This window comes from Sciurus vulgaris (genome assembly GCF_902686455.1).
Source record: "Sciurus vulgaris genome assembly, chromosome: 5".
NCBI classification, from domain to species: Eukaryota; Metazoa; Chordata; class Mammalia; order Rodentia; family Sciuridae; genus Sciurus; species Sciurus vulgaris.
This window is the reverse complement of record NC_136465.1, coordinates 128,365,084-128,389,179: the sequence shown is the minus strand read 5'-3', so window position 1 is coordinate 128,389,179 and position 24,096 is coordinate 128,365,084. Positions and strand designations below refer to the sequence as shown.

General features: G+C 37.7%; 1 protein-coding gene across 1 annotated transcript in view; it reads left to right on the top strand.

Annotated features, from left to right (window-relative positions):
- Positions 1–24,096, top strand: part of GRIP1 (glutamate receptor interacting protein 1) — a 364,416-nt gene that overhangs the window by 252,404 nt on the left and 87,916 nt on the right. The window contains 1 exon segment of the mRNA XM_079142206.1: positions 23,030–23,177. Within this exon segment, the coding sequence (XP_078998332.1) occupies positions 23,030–23,177 (148 nt within the window).

Sequence of the window (24,096 nt, the reverse complement as noted above, 5' to 3'; positions counted from 1 at the left end):
TATTCTTGAACAAATAAACTAATACAACATCTCAAAACTATATACATTATATATGAGGTACATCTAGAATAGGGGAAAATCAATAATTTTCTATTTTGATGTCATCTCTAATTAACTGATGGTGGCCAGCTGAAGCACTGTGTGAAGGATTTTGAAGTTTGACCCAAGCCCAGTGGACAAAAACATTGTGATCTGCTACACTTTGTACCTGAGCACTACAGCTACATGTGACAACATGTGTAATTATACCCATGTAGAGCTCCAAGAGGCACTCCAGCCTCTAGATTAAAGAACTAGTGGATAGTGGATAGATGATTCATTTGAGATCCCTTCCATCTAATACATTTTGAAATATAAAACCCTTTATGATCTTTTTTAATTTTTATTTTATTTATTTATTTTTTTTTACTTTTTACATGGTCTTTTTGTTGTAACTGTATCTTCTTCTTTCTACAACTGTACACGTTAATCCAGTTTTATATCCTATAGGACAAGGAGCAAATTCTGGAGGGCATGGCCACAGGACATGTACGCTTTGATCTTCAAACTGTTTTTGAAAAGTCAGAGTTACTTTTCAACATTTAAAACTAAAAATTTTTTTCATTTAAAATAAGTCTAAATACCTGGTTACTCTTAATTTCACATTACTAGGCCAACACAACTATTGTTTGAGTTGAATCTCAGGCTGTCCTTTTGGATGGGAGATGTTCTTTCCAGTTTGTTCAAGTCATTTCCTAGACACCAACAGCACGTCTGAGTCTTGCCAATGCCCTCTGGCATTTGGATGTGTGATCCTTTAAGTTTCAACCAGCCTAACTCTAGACAGTTTAATGGGTGCAGTCACTCAGAAAGAAGGTCTCCACTGGACATTCTGTTCCCAGCTGTCCACCCTCTTCTCTGCCAACCCTCATATTTCCCAAAACATATAATTGAGGGTTTCTGGGAGCAATGTGAAGATTTGTGGCAGAGACAAGAACAGATGCACAGCTTAGCTCATTCGCACTACTGTGGGCACTCTCTCAGCCCGTCTCCTGAGCCTCCTCAGGCTCCGCATCCCACTCCCCACTGGGCAGCACAGAAAGCACCAGGCTTGTCCATCCCATCTTTTCTTTGGGCTTCGGCAGGTGGCGGGGCAGATGTGAATCTTGAAGTCGTGTCCCCAGTATGTTAGTTGTTAGTTTCTGGGCCTCTAAAGTAATATGGATTTTATTTTTTTTATAATATATTATTTTAGATGTTGATGGACATTTATTTTATTCATTTATTTATATGTGATTCTGAGACTCAAACCCAGTCTATGCAAGTGCTCTACCACTGAGTCACATCCCCAGTCCAGTATTACGGATTTTAGAGTAAGAGGTATTCATAAATATCTTTTGAATTCCTCAGTAACACCAAAGGAAGACTATAAAATGTTGTTAAATACCATTCAGGAGCTCCTAGAAGCTTATGTGTAGAAGCTAAGGTGATGAATAAGGTGAGTAATGTAGATTAATGATTCAACATGCAGATTTTCCCTAAAGGACCCATTGATTCTAGTTTAGGTGGTATCCTTCGCAATAGAATCAGAAAGTTCTCTCAAGCCTTTTGGACCACTGCTCTATATTTGTATCAGGAGGAGAGCAAAGGATCATCTTAAAGGTGATACTACTGTTCTATTTCTTTGAATTTAGTGAATTCTCTTGAAAGATTTGAGACGCTATCACTACTGCTTTTTTCATTGCTGTAACCATTAATTGCAAACAGAAATGCTATAAAGAAAAATATTTTAAAGTAACATTTAACTTTAGTTGAAACCAATTTAAGGTGGTTACAGCTAAACCCACTATCTAAAAAGGGAAGCTGGTCATTTCCTTGTTAATCACACCAATCCCAGGAGTCACACTGACAGTTACAAATTTTCCAAAGATGATTTCCCAACATCCCTATAACAGGCACAAGGCCAACGTGCTGCTGTGAAGCCATTAACTGCAAAGATTTTGATCTTGGCATTCTGAGACATTTAATAAATTAATGGAAAGTTGCTTAAAATTCCCTCATTTTCAGACCGTATATGATGCTTCTAAAATTAAATATGTCCTTTAAGGGGAAAATTAGTCCTTTAATTTTAACATACTTTAGAAAGATGAAAAGCTGACAACTCTGTAGGGGGCAGCCTTTCTTTTCATGTTAAGTTTCTTTGAGGTCATGTGCATGTATTAGTTGACTAGAATGGCTTTTCCTTTTGAGAGTAGTAACAGGCAGCCATTTCTGTTGATCATAAGGTCACTGTGTGGTCATCTTTTATAGACTGACACCAAAGTACTTATCAAGATAACCTGTCTCCGTGGTTGTGTACTAATTTCGTACTCCTTTTTGTAAAATGAAATTTAACCTTTCACTGGAGAGAAATCACTGTTCTCTATACTGTCCATTAGCTGTTCTCATGTATAACCATAGCATGTAACTTACGAAGAAGCAGAAGTTTGCAGGATTCCCTGTCGAGCATGCAACTTTTCTTTTTTACCACATATTTTAGCTATCTTTGCACAATAGCATTTACTTTAATACTTACTATGTGGTAAAGTTATTATTTTTTCAGAATAATATTTCAGGTTAACTTCAACAAACATACTACCAAGGGAATGAACTCTATTACTACCTCTCTCTGAGGCTTCAACAGTGAAAGTAGCTACCAGATGCCCCTGCTGAATAATTCAGGAGAATGCAGTCACTCACTATAATCATACCCACTGCAGACTCCCTACCTCATCCTGGACCTTATGCCTGCCAGTCTTCCTAACCACAATTATAATGATGGAAACAGTCCTGAAACTGCCTTGAGGTCTGGAGGTCATAGCATTTTGGTAAAGACCCTCTGGTTTATTTTTAAGATGAGCAAAGAATTTCTCAACAGTGAATTCTCAGAAATAGTTTGAGATCAAAATTTTTTTTTCCTGAGATCATAATTTTAACATGAATTTCATCGAGAATACATCAATATTCAGCATCCTTTGTTGATAGCAATAAAACAGGAAATGGAAAAATCAGCAGGCTTTCCCCTGATCTCTATGGAGATACCATAGCTCAGCCAGAATCCCACTTGAAACTGTCATGCATCTAATGGAGTCAGACACAAGGAATATTGAGTGACTGACTGTTACACAGGCCACCTCTTCTACAGAATTATTTTATTTTAAAACAAGTAAAATGCAGGTTGTCTACTCAAAAATTCTTCCATCAGCCTCCTCATCTTTCTTGTCCCTGAAAATACTCTCTTCCAACTTGACATGTATTCCCACAATTTCTGCCATCATCTCTTTTTGGACATGCCCCTGTTAGCTATAAAATAAAGTTTAGAATTCCTATTCTGACAGTAAGATTCTGAGCTTTCCCTGGCGGACCTCTCCAAATGGCTCTTCTGCTGCACGTCAGCCACACCAACACACTTAATGATTCATGACCCAGGTGTATCCATGTGTGTGTCTTTATGGCTTTCATTCTATTTGGAGACATTATGATGAAGTGATTAAGAGGACCCAGGTTTGAATCCTATCTCTGTAACTTACTAGATGTATCACTTCCTAAGCCTCCATTTCTCCACTTGTTCAATGGGGTTATTCAGAGTAGCTCCTTCCTGTGGCTATTCTGATAATTAAAGTTGTTCATAGGTTTAAAGCACCTGACACACACAGAAATTTTCAAAAATCTGTTTTTATTATTGATTTTGTCATTATTATGGTTGCATATGAGCTTCCTCACTTTGTTATGACAAACTTTCTATTTTATTCCTACTTCTTGAAGCTAGACTCAGTAAATCCAGCTGGAAGAAAGCCTTCTATCCTTTTAATTCCAATACTAATTTTTTTACATCACTTATAGTCTTCATCACATGGAGTGTAGCAGTCTATTTTTAACTCTGTCTTCTCTATGAAATCATAAGCTCCTTGAGGACAGAGACTGTTTTATATCCATTCTGTATCCTCTGTAGGGCCCTAGACACCAGATGTGATTTACCTCTTGGCTGACCAAATGAATGAGTGAGGAGTCTTTAATATGGAGCTTATCTTTTCCCTAAATTTAATGATATTCAAAGTAATTAGAACTTTAGATTATGTAGAAGGAAATGAGAGGGAGATGGGGTATGAAAAATGGTAGAATGAGACAGACATCATTACCTGTATGTACATGTATGATTACATGAATGGCATGAATCTACATCGTGCACAACCATAGAATGAAATGATGTACCCCATTTGTGTACAATGAATCAAAATGCAGTCTGTAGAAATAAAAAATAAATAAATAATTTTTTAAAAAGTAATTGGGATGTATTTAGAGCACTTCAGTTCATAGTGCACTTTCACAAACTTTATCCTATTTTATCCTCATGATAACCTATTCAGGAAACCAGGCTACGTCTTATTTTCTGAGAAAGGCCAAAGGTGCTATATTCTCTGTGTTGACCATAGGAGCCTCTGACACTTTTTGATTAATAGAGACATCCACATAACTTCTACAATAGTAGGTTACTTCACACATGGACAGTGAATGCATTTGCAATTTAAGCTAACATTTTCCATTTTCTAAAAAAAATACAGGATATTTTAAGCTTCATGGTCATCATGAAGTTAAAGTTGGAAAAACTTTGTAATTATCACTTGAACATCTTAGTGAACTTTCTATTTCTTCTTGGTAAACATACATGAGACTGCTCTTAAAAAAAGACCTTCCCACAATTCAATGTTCTCTTTACCACATTGTTTTATAAAATGTATTCTTTCAAATTGGCACATAAAATTTGTACATATTTACATTGTTTTTTTCAGAGTTCCTGTAATCACAAACTATAAATAGTCCTAATTTTCTCTTCCTTCCACATGAAGAATCTTTTTTTCTAAGACTTATCATCACTTATCAATGGGACCTGTAAGTTCAAGAATAAATCACAGATGTTAGAGTTAATATACTTTGTGATGTAGGAAAGAAGGGTATTAGGCTAGTTTTAAAAATAGAAATCTAAGGTACCTTTTTTTTTTTTTTTTTTGCCTAGATGACACAATTTATAAATGCCAAAGTTAAATCTCAGTGTTTTCTCTAGCTTACATTGCTATTAGCAAATTGCAGTAATAATAACTTCCATTTACATAGTGCCCATAATGCTCATTTAAAAAATATCATCTCGTAGTTTTATCTAAAGAGATAAACCTAAGAATTCCCATTTAAGTAATCAGAGGGAATAAAATAATTTACCAAGAAAGAAAATAAGAAAACCAAAATTCCAGAATCTTTGCTTAAAAGCAATTTAACCAATCAGAACAGTTTAACTGTCACATTCATATGATAATTCTAAAAGTTACATGTTTGGAACTGAATTCTTCATTTCTCCTGGGACCCTATCCTCTTCCACCTTCCCCTTTCCCAGGCAATAGTGCCTCCTTTGAGCAATTTTCCAATAAAAAGCCTGGGACCCCCTTTGTTTCCCTTCCTTACTCAAGCCAGGTCCTAACACAGGTTCTGACTCCTCCCGCTCCAGCCTGCTAGTCTCCATTTTCGTTTTCCACCCACTTTTTTATGCCTCTCCCTCACAGACTCCTTCTCCCTCCCACGAAGGACAGACGTCTCCACGCTTCACACCACTTCCATTTGAATTCATGCTCGCACAGGCCTTAATAGAGCATACGCTGAGTATGTCACTCCAGTGATTACAGCCATGCCTTACTGCTCTGCCCCAGAATAGCCTCCCCATCTCCACCTTCCAGGGTCCAGGTCGGCCTCTTCCCTTTGACTTTCAAGGCCTTCTTTTTTAAGCTCCTCCCACCTAGTGGGTTCCTGCCCTCAAGGACTTTGCAAGTTCTGTCTCCGACCTTGCATGTGTGCAGACACTCTTCACCTAGTTTTTTTGTATATATCCTTTAAGGTCTCAACCTAAATGACACTTCCTAGAAGAAAACTAAACCCTATCTAGCTTAGATCTTCTGTTTTACTCCACCAGGAAACCCTTACTTTTTCCTTTTCAATAATTACCCCAATTATAATGCTAATTTATTGGTAAACTAACCTTCTGACCTTCTTTAATAAAGCATAAACACCATAAGGGTCTGGACAGGGATGTTTATGCATATATGTGTGTTAATGTATATGTTTAATATATTTTTAATATGTATTAAATATACAAATTTTTATGTATACACATATAAGTATATATAAAATATGTACATATGTGTGTAGATATATTTTAACCACTATATTCACAGTATGTGTCTGATATGCACAAAAGGGTACATATCAAATATTTGTTGGATGATTGAAATACAGACAACTTAAAGAGTGTGGTTCCTGTGTGTCATCAAAATTGAGAGTAGATATTTACTGTTCCCTAGAAAACCTCCAAAGGCACTAAGAGATGTGAAAAGATTTAAGTAAGCAATTTGCATTCATATTTTGATGTTCTTCTTTATTCTGTCTTCCCTTCCTTCCTTTCCCCTACCTTCCTCTCTAGTCCTTTCTTCCCTTCCCCCACCCCTTTCCCTTTCTTTTCCTCCCCTTCCTTTAAAGAAGCACTCACCCAATTGTAGATGGAAGCCTCAGGGAGCCTGAATCCCAGAGTGCGACATGGCAGGGTTTCAGTGACTCCTTGGCCAACACCAACAGTTGATTTCTTGCCCAAGTTGTCATTAGCAATTGTGTGATCTGGAAACACTACAGCTCCGGAATCTAGCAGTGAATGTTAGTCTAGAGATTCAGCTGAAGAACAGTGGGAGACTCTCCCACAGAAGGAACACTTGTACACAAGCAACAAGTTATTTCTCTTCAGTTCTTTGAAGATTGGAGAATTCTGGGATGGGATTATTAAGTGGCCTCTATCACCCTGTGTCCATAATCCTGTTTTAGAAGACCCTTGTTTTAGCAAAGTAACAAATGCTAGTCTTCATGGTAAAGATCCCTAATTGTGTGACTTTTTAACTTAATCTGCTGTGGTATCTTGCCTGGTTGGAAGCTCAGAGTTCTATAAATCATTTGAGGACCCCTAACTCTCTTTAATTTCAGTTTTTGCTGCTGATTGAGAAGGTAAATCTGTTGGATACTCAGCACCTAACCGGTACCATATTCCATATCTTCCACAGAGCCTGAAACTTGTAGGTACTGGTAAAAAGGAGATTCTTTCAGATACCTGTTAAGTGTGCCTTCAGATAAGCCACACTGATCATATCTTTGAATAGCAGAATATTAAGACTAGATTTTCAGTTCAATGGAGACATCATTCAAGCATATTTAAGTTTCTGGCTCTTAAGAATTTATTTAAAAAAAAAAAAAAGACTGAGCCACTCATGGTCTTTCAGACAGTGGGAAAGAGTAGTTACCATTAATTCACCAGAGTTGGCTCTAGTACAAAAGCAGTGTTTCAGCTGCATTCATATAAAAGCACACCAGCCTTTCTCTCCCACTCCTGGGTGCATCCACTGTGAGTTACTACTTCTTATGACTCCTTTGAAGTTTTGCTACAGATTGGATCTGAGACATCTTACCCAGTGGAGACCTACTTTGGATGACTGTTGGATCTCTTATTTCTCAAAGGTGATTTCCTTAGCTTGCTTCTGATGAGTCCCTTAAAAGATAGTTTGTGCTGAGTGGTACATTCTCCTTGTGGAATCTGCTTCACTGAAGTCTTACTATCCAAACAAAAGTAGAGCAAAAGCCTTTCCAGCAGAATTCCTACACTTGGGAGGGCATATGAGAGCCTAAAATAGGTTTTAGTCTAGTTTGCAATCAAGCTGAAGAAATCATTTGGCAGAAATATTAAATATGCCACCTGTGAAAAAAGTAAAAATTAATTTAATTTTTATAGTTTATGTAGTTCAGATGTTCCAACATGTAGATGCTTTTTGAACACCTTACCCAAGATATGGCTTCATTAGTTATAGATTATAAAACTCAATCCATGGCACTGTAGATAATCTAAAATTGCAGATAGGGTAATATTGAAATCATTCACAACACTTAAAGCTAAGTAAGTGGAACGACACATGAAAATGTACCTAATGATACAGGAGAAGCTGTCCAGCTCCTTCTCCTCCCCTCCCTTCCCTCTGTTATAACTTTACCTTAGGGATAACCTCACTGCATCTTACATAGAAACAAACATGAGTTTTAAGTTCTGGGGCATATAAATAAGTAACTTAAGTTTTTGTCTTTAGCTTTCTCTGGCCAAGAAAAAAAGTAATTTTTCACTTCAACTAGAAACTAATTAGGCATTATAGATGTCATCAGTGTGCCCTGGTATTAAACCAAGAAAAAGCCAAGAATGAGAGAACTAATATTAATTTGAGCAGTTTGTATCTGCCAAGCTTTGTGCAAGGCACTTTATACATTTTATTAACTTTGTCAAAGCAACTCTATGACACAGCACATTATTATCCTTATTTTTTACAGATGAAGTAGCTGTGATTTAAAGAGGTTAATTATCCAAGGTGACACAAATCACATGATGTTATACCCAGGATTAAATCCCAATGGACTTCACAGATCTGATATTGTACCCACAGAAGATTAAGAGAAATTACAGCAGATGTAGAAAATAATAAATGTTTTAAATATAGATGAACATTTTGAAGGTGGAAGAATAAGTAATGGAATACATCCTTATATTTTCTAAACTTAAGATTCTGAATTTGAAGTGTAAGACTCAGTTAATATTCTTTCAATAATAGAAGTCTTGCAAAGAGCATTTAAAAATAAAAGTGGAATCTTACCATTTAAAATATAGTAATTTAGGCCTAAGTGAATTATTGAGCACTGCCCCCCCACACACACACAAATCCTAGAACATCAAATATTTAACATTAAGTGCCTAAGGAAGTTCTGAGTAAGAAGGAAGAAAGTGAGACAATGAATTAATTATCTACTGAAGTTTAATCATTTGGGCATTTTTATCGATTCAGATTATGGTAAAGCTACTCAGACTAAAGGAGTGGGGTATAATTTTCCTGGAATCCTCTTACCTCTTTTTCCTTTACCTTGCTAATATCTCAGACGTACCCAGAGATGTCTTCACGGATTCGCAGGCACCACCTGCAGCCCAGATTTCCATAAAATGAATCAGAATTTTTAGAATCCAGCTTGCCTCAGAAAACAGGAGAAGAATAAGTAGCCTAGGAAAAGAAACACAGGGGTACTCTAAAATAAGGCCTCTGTTTACTTCTTAGCACAGTAAAGATATCTGGAATGTTCCTTCAGTGTCATCATTAAAATAAAGAGTTCTATAGTGAAGATTTTAAAATGAGACAATCTATTACCTCTTGTCCTTTGGCAAAGGCTCTTGCCTTCCTTAATTCTATGGGCATGTGCAAAATGTACATTGTATTTATCCATTTTGTTACTATTATTAAATACCTGACATAGGCTACTTTAACCATAAATAAAAGAGGTTTATTTGCCTCATAGTTTTAGAGGCTTGGATTTATAATCCAAGATTAGTCAGCCCATTGACTTGGCCTTCCCGGGGGGTGGGGGGGTGGTCATCATGGTGGGTGACAACATAGGAGAAGCGTATGTGGGAGTGAGCAATCACATCACCAGACAGGGAGCCAGAGAACTACACATGGGTTAGGCTCACTCTGAAAATTTGCTGTCTTAAGAACTCACTTCAAAAGACCAGCATTTCCTACAAGGGCAGCACTCTCAATGACCTCAGGACCTTTCACTAGTCCCACCCCTTAAAGGTTCTATCACTTCCCACATTGCTGTACTAGTTACCAAGCTTCCAACACATGAATTTGAGGAACAAACCACATCCAAACAGTAGCACATGTAGTTAGACTCCATAGATCCTCATGGTCCCCAAAGAACTAGTCAGGTCTTCTTTGTGTTGTGTATACAGATTTAGGAGAGTGTCTTACTCTGGTACTTTGAAATGAGGAGTTCCTCAATGTCTGTCAGTGTAAGTATATCCCATAGTGGCAGAGATTGCTTTTATCACTTTCAAACACACTTCTTGTCTAAAATGTGGTCAAGAAACAGATGCCTAGAGAAGACCTATCTCACAAATCAGGTGAAAACATTATGTCACATTCTTCTAAAGACATCTAAGGCTCTGTGGAGATGATGATCTGAAAAGTTAACGTCTCCAAATAATTGGAGCAGCACCATTTACTAGGACATTCTGCAATTCTGGGAGGCCCTCAGGACCCTCCTTATGAACTCAACATGAGCACTCATGATAGGACAACTTACTACCAGCCAAACCTTACAGCCTATAGCAGTCATTTCCACCTCACTGCACAGTAGAATCACCTACAAAGCATTTAAAATGTTAAGGCCTGTCTCAGAGGGGTTTTGTGAGCATGAGATGATATATGTGAAAGCACTTTGTAAAACTGTAACTCTCCACAATAATATAAGGAATAATAAATACTAATCTTTAATTTTTCATCCATCATTCTAACCTGTCTTAATTCCTTTGGTTCTGATATCCAACTTTTTTGCTATTCCTTCCAGCTATATGTCAGATTTTTCTAATTGGAGATATTGTTTCTGATTAATAGGTATTTATTGAGGTTCCATTAGATGTAAGACTCTGGATTGTACACTTATTTTTCCTGTCCAGTGGTCACACTGGTCCAAGCCACAGGGCTGTCTTAGCACTTTTGCTCTGTGGATACTCTGGTAGGGCTCACTTTGCTTCCACACTGGTTGTTTTAATGCATAATGATCAAGTTGCTGTTTCTTTTCTTAATCTAGCCGTATCTTTAAACCTATGCATTTTCCCAGTATTGATTCGTTTTTTAATATTATGTCTACCTCCTATAAAAACCTGAGGATCTTAGTGAGAAATAAAGATGCCTTTGATATTTCGAAGTATATTTTTTGATAACTTCCAAGTAAACTGGCTTTAGAATACCTGAGTAGCTGGTATTTATTTGTCTTATTTCAGATCTGGTTCTTAGAGAACTAGGAGACGCTATTTTTTTTTTTTAACTGTAATCATATAGCCAAGTCTAGCGCAGGATGCCAGGGAGAGCTTGCATCTTGCTATTAAGCCATTAACGCCCCCTGACTGACAGTTCCTTTCCAGTTTTGGGAGGTTGAGTCCTGAGTAGTAACAATTCTTTTTCAAGCTGCCAGGCACTTACTCCTACTCAAGCAGTTTCTCTGCTTCAGCAGAGCCTGATGGAGAATCATTCCATTTTCTGTGTGGATCACTTATCTAGCCCAGAAAAACCTGACAGTAACTAATTTTAGACTGAGAAGGAATCAAACTTTCCAGAGAATGATGACATAAAATAGGATGATTGGGCAGTAGCCATGTGTAATGTGCCAAGTCTTTATAGCAGACAGGGCAAAGGATTTTTCACTTAGGTGGTAAATAGTTTCACTTTCTTTGGGTATTCCTCACTTACGTGACAGATTGATTTGACTATTCACCCTTTTCAAATCAAATGAAGACTTAAACTTTGAGTTTCCTGAAAGATTGTTCTTGATAAAATTAGGCCCTCTTTCCAAAATCTTCACATCAGTACTGACAATGGAAATGGAAGCTTCTAGAGCTTGTGCAATAAGGGACATGGTGGTGTCTGAAAGTCTGCGCCAACTCACTATGCTGAGCTCAGAAAATCAGTGGAAGTATATCACATAGTGGCATAGCATGCTTTTATTACTTTCAAAAATCAATTCCTATCTAAAACATGATCAAGAAAATTAAGAAATTTTGTAACTGATCTTTTCCTACCTTCCATTTAAAAAAATTTAAATTTCTTTAATATTTAGATACATCAAGACCCTAGAAATTGAAGAGAGTTTGGTTAGTGCTCCACATAGCATGTTTAAGTATCTATAAAAACTATGTCACTGTATCAAATTTAATACTGAAATCTTTTAGTATAAATCCTTGTATGATTATTTCATATATTACTATTCTCTTGGCAGGAACTTCAACTCCCTGTCTTATCTAGTTGCTGCACTCTAGTTTGTCCTGAACTAAATACAGAGTCAAGAAAAGTCAAGATTCTTAGAACAACAACAGAACCAGAGAACTTATATTGTCAGATAGCAAGATCCATTAAGAAGGTAAAATAATTAAGATAGTATAGTTCCAGCACAAGAAGGACAAACAGAGCAGAGGGTCCAGAAATAGATATGTGCATATTTTGTCACCTGATTTATGGTACAGGTGATATTGCAATGCAATAGAAATAATGGTCTCTTCTAAAAATTATGATGTGTAAGTTATGTTCATGTGGAGAAGATTCACCTTGACCCTACTTCACACAATACATAGAAATCAACTCCACAGGGATTCCCAATCTAAAAAGAAGTTAAATAATAAAGACTGTAGGAAAAGTATAGGAGACCATTATAGTTTTAAACTAAGTAAAAATTTCTTAAACACAACTCAAAATATAACTATAATAAAGTGAATAACTTCTCTTTGTCAAAAGATACCAATAAAAGACTGAAATGGTAAGCCTTAGAAGGAGAAAATATATTTGCAAACCACATATCCAACAATGATTCATAGCAGACTATGTTTTTTAAATTCTCACAAAGCAATATGCCAAACAACTTAATAGAAAACCAGGGAAAATTCTTAGACAATCTACCAACAATGATATTCAAGTGACCAATAAGTATATAAAAAATCGCTCAACTACCTTAGTCATCTGGGAAATGCAAACTGAAAAATGACCATGTAATGCCACTACTCGCTCAGCTGAATGGCTCCAGTGGAAAAGCCCCACCATAGCCAGAGGAGGCAACACATGGTACAACTAGAAATCTCATTCCCTGCTAGAGGGAAGATAAATTCATACAAATTCTTTTGGAAAACTCTGACAGTATTTCTAGAAGCAGAAAATATTCCTACCCTATGACCCAGTCAATCCACTTCCACTTATAGCTCCCACAAAAATGCATACCCATGTTGACCAAAAGACCTACTAGCATATCCTGGCAAAAATATCCATAATTGCCAAAAACCAGAAAATACCTAAATAGTAGAGTAAATAAATAGTGCATAATTGCCCCATGCAATACCATACAGCAATAAGAATAAACTAAAACTACCCCAACGATATGCACGAATTTCACAAATGTAATATTGAGCAAAAGAAGCCAAGATAAGTAGTTTTTGAACTACTGGTGTCAGTAGCCTAACCTATTCTAAGTCAGGCTAATGGTTAGCCTTGAGTAGGGGCATGATTTAAAGGAGTACATAGTGGCGAATTCTTTGATGTTGAAGTTCTATTTCTAGGTCTGGGAATGGTTACACAGCTGTGTTCAGTTTTATCAAATTTTAATTTATGATTTTATGCATTTTCTGTGTTTCTACGTTTCAATTAAAATTTTTTAAAAATAATATAAACTAACAAGCAATATACCAAAAAAATGTGAAATGGAGGATCAGGTTATTCCAAAGTTAATGAAATTACTGGGATGAGCCTGTTGCAGAGAATGGGGGTCAGTCACTAATCATGCTGTATAAAACTCAAATGTGCTATGAGTTTCACTTGCTTTGACTCTTACAATACAATAATATTCCTGTTGTCTCCTTTAATAAGCTTGAAAAGCTAGGATTTAAGATAAAGCTCATTTGAGCCTGAAGATGCACTTCAGCCTAAGTATTTGTTAAATACTACATTTTAATAGACAAAAATAAAAGAAATCAGCAATTAAAATTTTATTGGAGTTTTGCTTATCTGAAAAGGCTAAAAATTATTAGAAGCATTACTTAATATGATAGCTTTAATAAAAGTATTTTTGACTAACAGTAAGTTGAAAAGTCCCCAATAGGTACTTTTTATCTGTAGGAATACAAGGTAGACAAAGCTGATTTGCCACATACAGTCTTTCTGCTACCCCCAGGAGGTTCTAATCAAGCCTTACACTCATTGAAATGCAGGGCTTAGAAGTGGGAAAACTGATTAACAAAATAAAAAATCCAGAGTGTTTCCCATGCAAACAGTCATCAGCGTATCTCATGTAATTATGTAGCCCATAAATCAACACAGCGTGCAAGGGTTTTACTTTTGGAGTAAATATCTTAATGACTGAGATGCCTTTAGCCATGAATAATTTATATCTGCATGATCCATGTTTTTCAACTGTGCTCCATTTCAGCTGGATGAACTAATCATCTATTTAGGGATGGGCTTTTGATTATTTCTTTCTGATTTTTCTTCTGTTTATTTTTCTCATTTTGACACACTCCATTTTTTTCCTCTTGCACCTTCTTAACTAAGAGTGTCTCATTTATCCACTTATACTTATTTTTTTCCCAGCTTCTTATTAGACATGTTGGAATCAAGCCAGAGCTTTGGACTCCTAGCCACCATAATGCTCTCTGTGCATGGAATTGTGTGGCAGAGAGGGAAATAGGCTGAGCCCCACAAGGTAGTATGAGCTTCTCAAGTTGTTGTGAGGAAACATTTATTATGAAAAGCAATTGCCAGACAAGGCTAATGATCAATTAAACGTTAACATTTGTAGATTCCCTTCTGTGAGGCAGAAAGTAACTGCCATGTGGGTATTGCTGGAAAGTCATGCTTGCTAAAATAGTTTTGTGGTTTTCCTAGGGCCCATTAAAATAAAGCCAACTGAGAAACATTCAGATTAAATTCTATCTCATCTAATAAGCTCTTGCCAACCATGCCAGCTCATCTTGCTCAACTATCTCTGCCATTTGTTTGATACTTGCCATTCTTAGTTGGTAATAACAACTGCCTTTCTATAAACCTTATGGATAGATAGCATTAGCCACCTTCTGTGGATCTTCTGACATACTTAAGTAATATTCCTAGAAACCTTGATATCATATCCTAGTAGATAATCCATTATTTTTTATGAGCACTTTGACCATACTTATTAAAAATTTTACTGAGCAGGGCAGAGAAGGAATGGGAAGGCTTTCAAAAACTATGGATCTTACAGTTAAAAGGACAAAATGTAACTAGAATGTTCGTGACACTCAACAGAATATATTTTTATAGTAGAATCCAGGAGTTTTACACACACACACACACACACACACACACACACACATACACACACACACAAACCTTCTTGGCATGGGATTCCAAAGAGTTTCTAGAAGGAAGGGATAATAAATTTTCATCTTTGAATCCCAATACCATCTGATGTGCCTGACATATAGTTGGCACTCAATAAATGTATTCTCTAAATTCATGTTGTTGCATGAATGACAACGTAACCTGCAGTCTTAGAAAGGTCATTTTTGTGGCCTTCTACTCTGGGTGACCTTCTACTCTGGGTGGCCTTCTACTCTGGCAAGAATCTGCTTAGGCTTCTCCAGCCTTCTGGTAGTATATTATGCTGCCACTGATTCATCTAATGTCCAAAGTGTATGGATCTGGTTCTAGTCACCTATATAAAATGCTATAATACCAGAGCCTAATCATGGGGGACCTTCTGGAATTGTCTAATACCTAGCTACTGTTAGAAACCTAAGTGAATCTCTAGTGATAAGAGAAATGCAAATCAAAACTACCCTAAGATTCCATCTCACCCCAATTAGAATGGCAATTATCAAGAATACTAGCAACAACAGGTGTTGGCGAGGATGTGGGGAAAAAGGTACACTCATACATTGCTGGTGGGGTTGCAAATTAGTGCAGCCACTCTGGAAAGCAGTGTGGAGATTCCTTAGAAAACTTGGAATGGAACCACCATTTGACTCAGCTATTCCACTCCTAGGTCTATACCCAAAGGACTTAAAATCAGCATACAGAGATATAGCCACATCAATGTTCATGGCTGCTCAATTCACAATAGCCAGATTGTGGAACCAACCTAGATGTCCTTCAATGGATGAATGGATAAAGAAACTGTGGTATATATATATATATATATATATATATATATATATATATATATATATATATACACACACACAATAGAATATTACTCAGCTATAAAGAATAATAAAATTATGGCATTTGCAAGCAAATGGATGAAATTGGAGAATATCATGCTAAGTGAGATAAGCCAATCTCAAAAAACCAAAGGGCAAATGATCTCACTGATAAGCAGATGATGATACATAATGGGGGTGGAGGGAGGCAAGAATGGAGGAAGGAGGGACTGTACAGAAGGAAAAGAGGAGTGGGAGGGGTGGGGGGAAGGGAAAAAATAACAGAATGAATCAAACACCATTACCCTATGTAAATGTATGATTACACAAATGGTACGCCTCTACTTCATGTACAACCAGAGAAACAAGTTGTACCCCATTTGTTTATAATATAAATCGAACAATTAAAAAAAAAGAAACCTAAATGAGAGAAAAGATTAATATCTAGCAAAGATTTCTAGAGAAATATTCAGCAGATCTACTCTAGGATGTGTCTTTAAAGTTGACCAACACATCAGCTTGTCCCGTTTTGGAGACACTATCACTGAATTGCTTTCTACTCTTGTGCCTCAACTATGATCCAGGAACAACCATTGGAACCACCTCTGCATCCTGGTATGAAAATGTGGTGAGGACATTAGCCATTATCCTTTACCAATATCTATGTGTAAAACCCCATGGAGGACGTATTTTTTAGAGTTCCTTGCTAGAAGGATCTTTATTTCCGCTATAGGAACTGGTAGACTTTCTCCTTCCCCAAAGTGGGAACTACATAATTGATCATGTTTCTTTTATTGTCTTGGTTGCCAGGAAGTTCAGAGTCATTTCTTTTTATTGAAGCAAAATTCTTATAGTATACTAACCATTGTCAAGCTTACAATTCAAAGGCATTTAGTACATTTACAATATTGTGTAGACGTCACCTCTGTCTAGTTTCAAAACATTTTTATTATCCCAAAAGGAAAACTTACATCCATTAAGTAGTCATTTCCCCTCTCCCCCAGTCTCTGGCAGCTACTAATACACTTTCTGTATCTACAGATTTACTTACGGTTCTTGTAGTTCAGTTGAAGCACCTGTAATTAACCCTTGTGGATAAGGCATTTATGGGCTCTTCTTGTTCCTGGGCAATTCTTTATATTACATATTTTGCTTAAAGCAAGAAGATCCAAGATGTATGTGGAAAGATAACTTGCTTCCAGTTATGTTTGGCTAATACGAAATTATGGCTGCAGATCAGCTGAAGGGAGGGCAAAGTTGTCGAGTATTTCCCCTGGCTTCTTCCCTGTGGATTCCCTGGGATTGACTGCATCCCTTGACTGAAGGTCCCAGCTCATGTCAGGTAGCCCTTGCTATTTAGTCCTTTCCGAATCCCCATTCCACTAACATGTCTGTTCTTTGCCTTTCCAGGCTTAATAGTGTCTGGTGCCCCATGGCTTCTAGCCCCAGAGAACTGTGCTATTCCTTGTGGTTTCCCTGTTCCCGTTCCACTCCTTTCTAAATAGTTCCCTTATTAAATTCACCTCAGATTGTCTTGATTTGAATGTGTCGTCTGTTTCTTGCCAGGACGCTGACTTAAGCAAGCATTCTCCATCCCCTGGTTGTGTTCAGCTGTTAGTCAACATGACTCATTTAGAGTCCTCTGCAGATAACCTGGCTCGGTAGATTCTCCTGAGGTCAGGCAGTGCCCTCACCCAGCCTTCCAGTGCCTTCACGTCTCTTCATGATTTTAAGAGGCAGGTCCTCCACGCCAATCCCTGAGTGACTTCAGCCTCTTTTAAGAGCTCAATATCCTGAAGATGTTGTATTCACTTATCTTTTTCCAGATGTGTTAGTGTCCCTATATGGAGGAAGAATGACTAATCAGTTCATTTTTCATCTGGAAGAAGGTGGGGCTACCTTTCCTTCAAAGCCCTTTGCGCTAATGCTTGAGCTATCCAATAAATTCAAGTAGTTCACAATCTGAAGTTATGATGAATTAGAGGGAGTTCTTTATGTAGGATTAGAAGTTAGACAAAATAAAACATATCCCTCCATATCACCAATGTCATCAAGGTACATATATGCATCCTTTTGCAAGAACAGTCATTGAAAGGGTTTAAGCATGGAATTAACATGATCCCAAATACTCTGAGAACTGTATCAAGCAAAAGAACATGACTTAAATTTTTGTATCAATATCATTAACATAGAGGCTTGAAGAACATAATAGATGTTCATTCTTTAACTCATTGCATTAACAAATACCACTGGGCACCTATTCTGTATATATCTACTGTTTAGACATTGTGGAGCATCACAGTCATGAGCAGAACATACACAATCCCTGCTGCGTGAGCTTACATTTTTAATCAAGGAGCAATTAACTGACAGCTAGTTACAGAATTAATTATCAAATTGCATGTATTATGAGTGCTATAAAGGAAAAGTACAGGTCTTACAAAAGTTTATAATAGGCAGGTTGTTGTGGTTTTCACTTCAAGGCAGGAATCCCTGAGGATGTGACATTTGAGCAGAACCGTGGTGATGAAGCATGTGAAGGAGGGCACGGGGGAAGAGCTGGAACATTCTGGGTGGAGAGAATAGTATATATAAGGAACTCGAGGCAGAAGTGCCCATGGCATTTGTACATGTGTGTGGGGGGGTGTATTACTGTGGATGGAACCCAGGGGTGCTCAACCACTGAGCTACATCTGTAGACCTTTTATTTTGAGACAGAGTCTCTCTAAGTTTCCCAGGATGACCTTGAGCATGCAATCCTCCTGTCTCAGCCTCCTGAGTAGCTGGAATTACAGACATATGCCACCACACCTGGCTTATAGAATTTCTGAAGAATCAAAAGAGGAGTAGGGACCTAGAGCTGAGAGGACAACAGAATGGAGGAAAACAGAACTGATAGGAGAAGCAGGAGCCAGAGCATGAAGGTCCTTATAGACCACATTAGAACTTTCACCCTGTTGCCAGGACAGCTGTTGAAATGTTCTAAGCATGGCATTAGCCTAGTGGAATAGTCACTTTTTAAAACACCACTCTGGACTGGGAAAAGGTAGAGGGCATGAGAGGATGTTGAGATAAAAAACAGTGGTTGCTTGGGCTAAAATAGTGATCATCGAGTTGGAAACTAAAAATGAAGAAAGCAGTTAGGAAGTAGAATCAAAAGGAATGAGTGGGAATGAAAGAAAAAATGGAGTTGGGAATGGCTCTGGAGCTTCTGGTTTACACGATGAGGGTCAATGTGGGCCGTTAAGACAGAAGGGAACTGGGAGAAGCAGCAATGGGATGGGTGAACTTGCCCTTCAGTTGAACGTGGGTCTGTCCTGCCTATCAAACCAAAAAATTGTTCCAGTGGTAGTGGGAGTTCAGAGGCAGATGTGTGCTGGACACAGATTCTACCATGATCATGGCGAGTGGAACTGCAGGCTCCTGAGGATGATCCTTATATGAGATAAGCACCCTCCCCTCCTCACCACATTTTTCTAATTAAAACCTCTATGATATAATCTTCTTAGAAAGTTGTTGTGTCCTGGAAACTCCTGAATGTGAAAGCTTATTATATAAATATAATATAATATATATATATATAAAGATTTGGGACCATCCTTCCAGTCAGTATTTTTTTTTTCTTGGGGAGGGGTGGGTACCAGGGATTGAACTCAGGGGCACTTGACCGCTGAGCCACATTCCCAGCCCTATTTTGTATTTTATTTAGAGACAGGGTCTCACTGAGTTGCTTAGTGCCTTGCCTTTGCTGAAGCTGGCTTTGAACTCTCCATCCTCCCACCTCAGCCTCCAGGGTCACTTGGACTACAGGAGTGTGCCACCATGCCCAGCTCAAATCAGTCTTTAAGGGATGTTATTGCAGTCATCAAAATTTTAAAAATTTTTGAAGTTTTTCATGCCATCTTCATAAACATCAATTGTCTAAAATCACTTTTATATCTAGCACGTCACCTATTCTGTTCATTAGCAGGATTGGGGGTTTCCATTCTAGCTGCTGTGTACTTTATGCAGGTGATTAGCCTTCCTTAATTTTCTCCTGTCATCACCACTGTTTCTTTGAGGACTCACTGAGTCAGATACATCCTCATCTTATACATGAAGAGATGAGGTAAAAGGAGATGATGTCAAGCTGGTGATAGAGAAGGGACTTCCTCCAGCCCCCCAGTCCTAAGCTGCACTGCCTCTTCCCTCAACCATGACTTCAAATCTTTCTTGTCTCAGAATTTTGAAGTTTTCTACTTTAAAATTTACAAGACTCATGAATTGCACATTCTCTTCCCCCAAATGCACTTGTTCCTTTAAAGCCTTAATAAGAAAAATCCTACTCAAAAAAGGACTGCTGCTCCAGCTTCCAGTCACTGAGGCACGTCAGAACAGCTGTGGGTGACTTCCCTCCCCTCTGACTGAACAGTGCAAAGGTCTGGTTCCCTAATCCTCAACTTCCTGGTATCCCTGTTCCTCATTTCTTTCCAAAAGAAAAATTTAATATTAATTTTCACTCTAATTGGAGCATGAGAATCATACAAGAATACAAGTTTCCATACTTAGACACAATGGTAGGTCAGGAAAAAATAATAATAATTTTAGAATTTATATTTAAACAATTTTTGAATATCCTAATAACCTCTTTTGAAACTCTGACATTTCATCATGATACAGGATGACTCTCTTACCCATAATGCTTGGGACCACTAGGGTCTTAGGTTTGGGATTGATTTTAGATACTTAATGAGATATATCAGGGATAGTATCCAAGAATAAACATAAAATTCATTATGTTTCATATGTACTTTATACATTATACACATAGCTTGATGGTATTGTGACATCAAGCATAAAGATTAAGAGATTAAGGTATAAGTAACATGGAAACTATTATTCTCATCTGTTAAGCAAAATAAATTTATCTTCGGACATGACAAAACCAAGAGAAAAAGCATAAGTGATTGTCATCCCACAAACCTACCTATTAAAATCCAATAAGACAATAGGAAATTGAGAAATAAAAGTTTCTCATCCTAAAGTCCTAGAAAGATAATATGATAAAGGGCCCTAAATAGTCAGAGTGTTGTGCTGGATTTGACCAGAGCAGGAATAGCGGTTGTTAGGGAGCATGCTCAAGGAACAAGACAACTTTGGAGTGGAACTAGAGACATGGACACTGACTCAGCAGCAGATCTTTGCTGTTAGAATTGAGGGGTGGGCAGAATCAACCACCCTAGGGATGGAAGGAGTCTATAGGTATTGAGCAGAATTCTCTACTGGGGTCAGAGGGGACAATGAGCTATATGAGGTACAATCCACTGCTGCATATAGCATGGGGGCCGCTCATTATAAACTCCAAGGTTAAAGTAAAGGGGGCCCTGGGTAGCATCATGACCAAGTGAATATATGAACAGAAACAATTCTAGAAATGAAGGATGAGGGGAGAGAAAAGGAGGATATTGTCAATAGCCCTAGAATGATATCAGGGAGACCAGGGGAATTAATACAGCAAGCTGAGTCAAACTAGACAGTAGTAGCCCCCAAAGAGTTAGGAATATAGGCAAATTAACCATGGGCTCTGGGGTAAATATCTATGACACCAAAAAGGCACACTTGGTAGACTAAGACTGCTGGCTCCTCCTGTCATTAATGAGACTCTGACCTGGAATTGACAGGAAGATTCAAGGCGTAATGTTCTCGTCACCATTTTTCAATACTAAGTTTTTTGGTTATTAACGATCATTTAGGAAACATGATATCTACAAGAATTCTTAGTGGAGGAATATGATGCATGTTGTTGGCATGGATGTTCTCATTTTATCTTATTTAAGAAATATCTCATTTCATCTCAAACTGAATATGGCCTTCTCACATGAACCCTTCAGCTTTATGAATAAGTGCAAACCCCTGAGCTTCAGTCATAGAAGCACTGGTTTCTTAGTTCACTATTCTGAGTGGTGTCTTGATGAAGATACACTTGCAGAACAACAAAAGTGACTGATCAAGTCTCAAACAAGAGAGCAGCAGAAAATCAGAAAAATATTACAGACCAGCATGCAGTCTTAAAAACTGAGATGACTCAAATGTTGGATGTCATAATATATCAATAATCTTTTATGCGCATAGCGAAGTGCTTTAAGTATACATTGACACAATTATAATAAGCAGCATGGAAAAGTACACTTATAGGTAAGTAGTCAGGCTTAGATAGTTTTAGCAACTTGTCTAAGGAATCATGACCCAAATATTGTGAAAATAAGAATTAAATGCAGGCATTTAACTTCAGGTCCAGAGCTCTGTCCCATATGACACCTGCCTCTTCTGTGCTTTAAGTGACATCAAGAGTGTTCTCAGGTTCACACGTTCATTCAACACCAATTCACTGCATACCTATGTGCTAATCACTGTGCCAGGCACTGCAAATGCTGTGATTGACAGGCTATAATCTCTGTCTTCAGAACAAGCTTACAGTCTGGCAGAGGACAGAGGCAAATCCAAACTGGCCATGGTGAAACTTTGAGGTGTATGCTAAAAGAGAAGGATTAGAGCAGGTTGCAGGAACACACGTGTAAAACATCTCAGCAACCATGCGTTGGAGAAGTGTCCCACAGGAGTTGTTGTTTATACTGATTTCCCAAAAGTGAGCAGGAGTTGAAGAGTGTTCCAAGCCAAAACTGAAGCATGTGAAGTCACTCCTAAAGGAGAAGTGATCCTAAGTCAGGCCCAGGACAGGGAAAGATCCAAAGATTTATATATGCCACTTAGTTTACCTGTCCCTGCTATTTGACAAATTAGAGACATCATCCATCCATTCATTCATCAACCCATCAATCCATCATTCATCTATCCAGCCATTCATTCTTCTTTCTTCCTTCCTACCTTTCTCCTTGTCTTCCTTCCTCTTTTTTTAATCCATCCTTTCTCCATCAACCCCATCTGTCCATCCATCCACCCTTCCTTCCATCCATCCATTTATTCACAGTAGGTGCCAGATAATTATTGAGTTAATTAGTTAATTTATAAAACATTTATTGAGAGACATTGTATGTGCCTGGCACTGTGCCAAGCAATGTGGAGGACATAAAGATATATAAGGCATTACCCTAGCCAGCAAGATGCTTAAAAGCTAATTTGCTTATTTGTTTTATCTTGTTTTGTATTTTTTTTTTTTTTTTAATTCTGAAATTTGTTCTTTGACAGATTCTGTGGCAACAGCATCTGGGCCTTTACTAGTTGAAGTTGCCAAAACTCCTGGTGCCAGCCTTGGGGTTGCCCTAACTACCTCGATGTGCTGTAACAAACAGGTCATTGTCATAGACAAAATCAAATCTGCAAGCATTGCAGATAGGTGAGTATCACAAGAAGTGCCTACCTTTCAAAATTGCATATGTATTTTAAAAAATTATACATATATACACACAAGCACGCACACACAAATGTAACACACATACACATACACAGTAAAAAACAGCTCTCTTGTCAGTTTATAAAAGTTTAAGGTAGGAAAACAAGTTAATGTGTGAGACTTAAAATTTTACCCACACTGTTGACCACCCCAGGATGTAGTGTGACTTCATCCAGATGTTTGGAGTGCCCTTTAGCAATAAGAAGGGAAAAAAAAAAAAAAAAGGGTCAAGCAAACAAGTAAACAAGTAACTTTTCTTGTTGTGCCCTAGGGTAATTGTCTGTTCCTGATGTAGGGTAGCTGACCTGCTGTTTATTAAGCCCAGTGCAAAGAAGTCACAGGTTTTCCTGAATTGTTATCAATTAAATTCCACTACCATAAAATTGTATTCCTTTATTCCCTAAATAAATAAAATAGCATTTTTTAGAATATGATCTTTAAAGACAAGTCTGAGACTACCATAGTAATTAGTCTTGAGTTTCACAACTGTCCAGGGTCTCTTAAAACATCATTCATTCCAGTGTCATAATAAAAATCAAACTTATTTTCCTAATAAATATTTTAGACTTGTAAAAAGAGCAGGGGAAAAAAGATTGTCTTCCCATCTAATCAGTTCTTGTATAGCTCCTGGTAAGAAAATCCTCATCTCCTGTAGCAGAAGCACTACAAGTAAATCAACATGGAATAACATTTTAGATGGAAGGGATAATTTGAAATCTTGAGAAGTAGACAACTCACACCAGTCTCCCCCGTGTTTCCAACCCTTTTTTCCACGTGTCCTGGCCCTGCCTGGAAGTCCGCAACTACACAGGGTCCTGCAGCAGCCCCCACTGGTGGTCAGTCTACGGCTCCACTGTAGTCG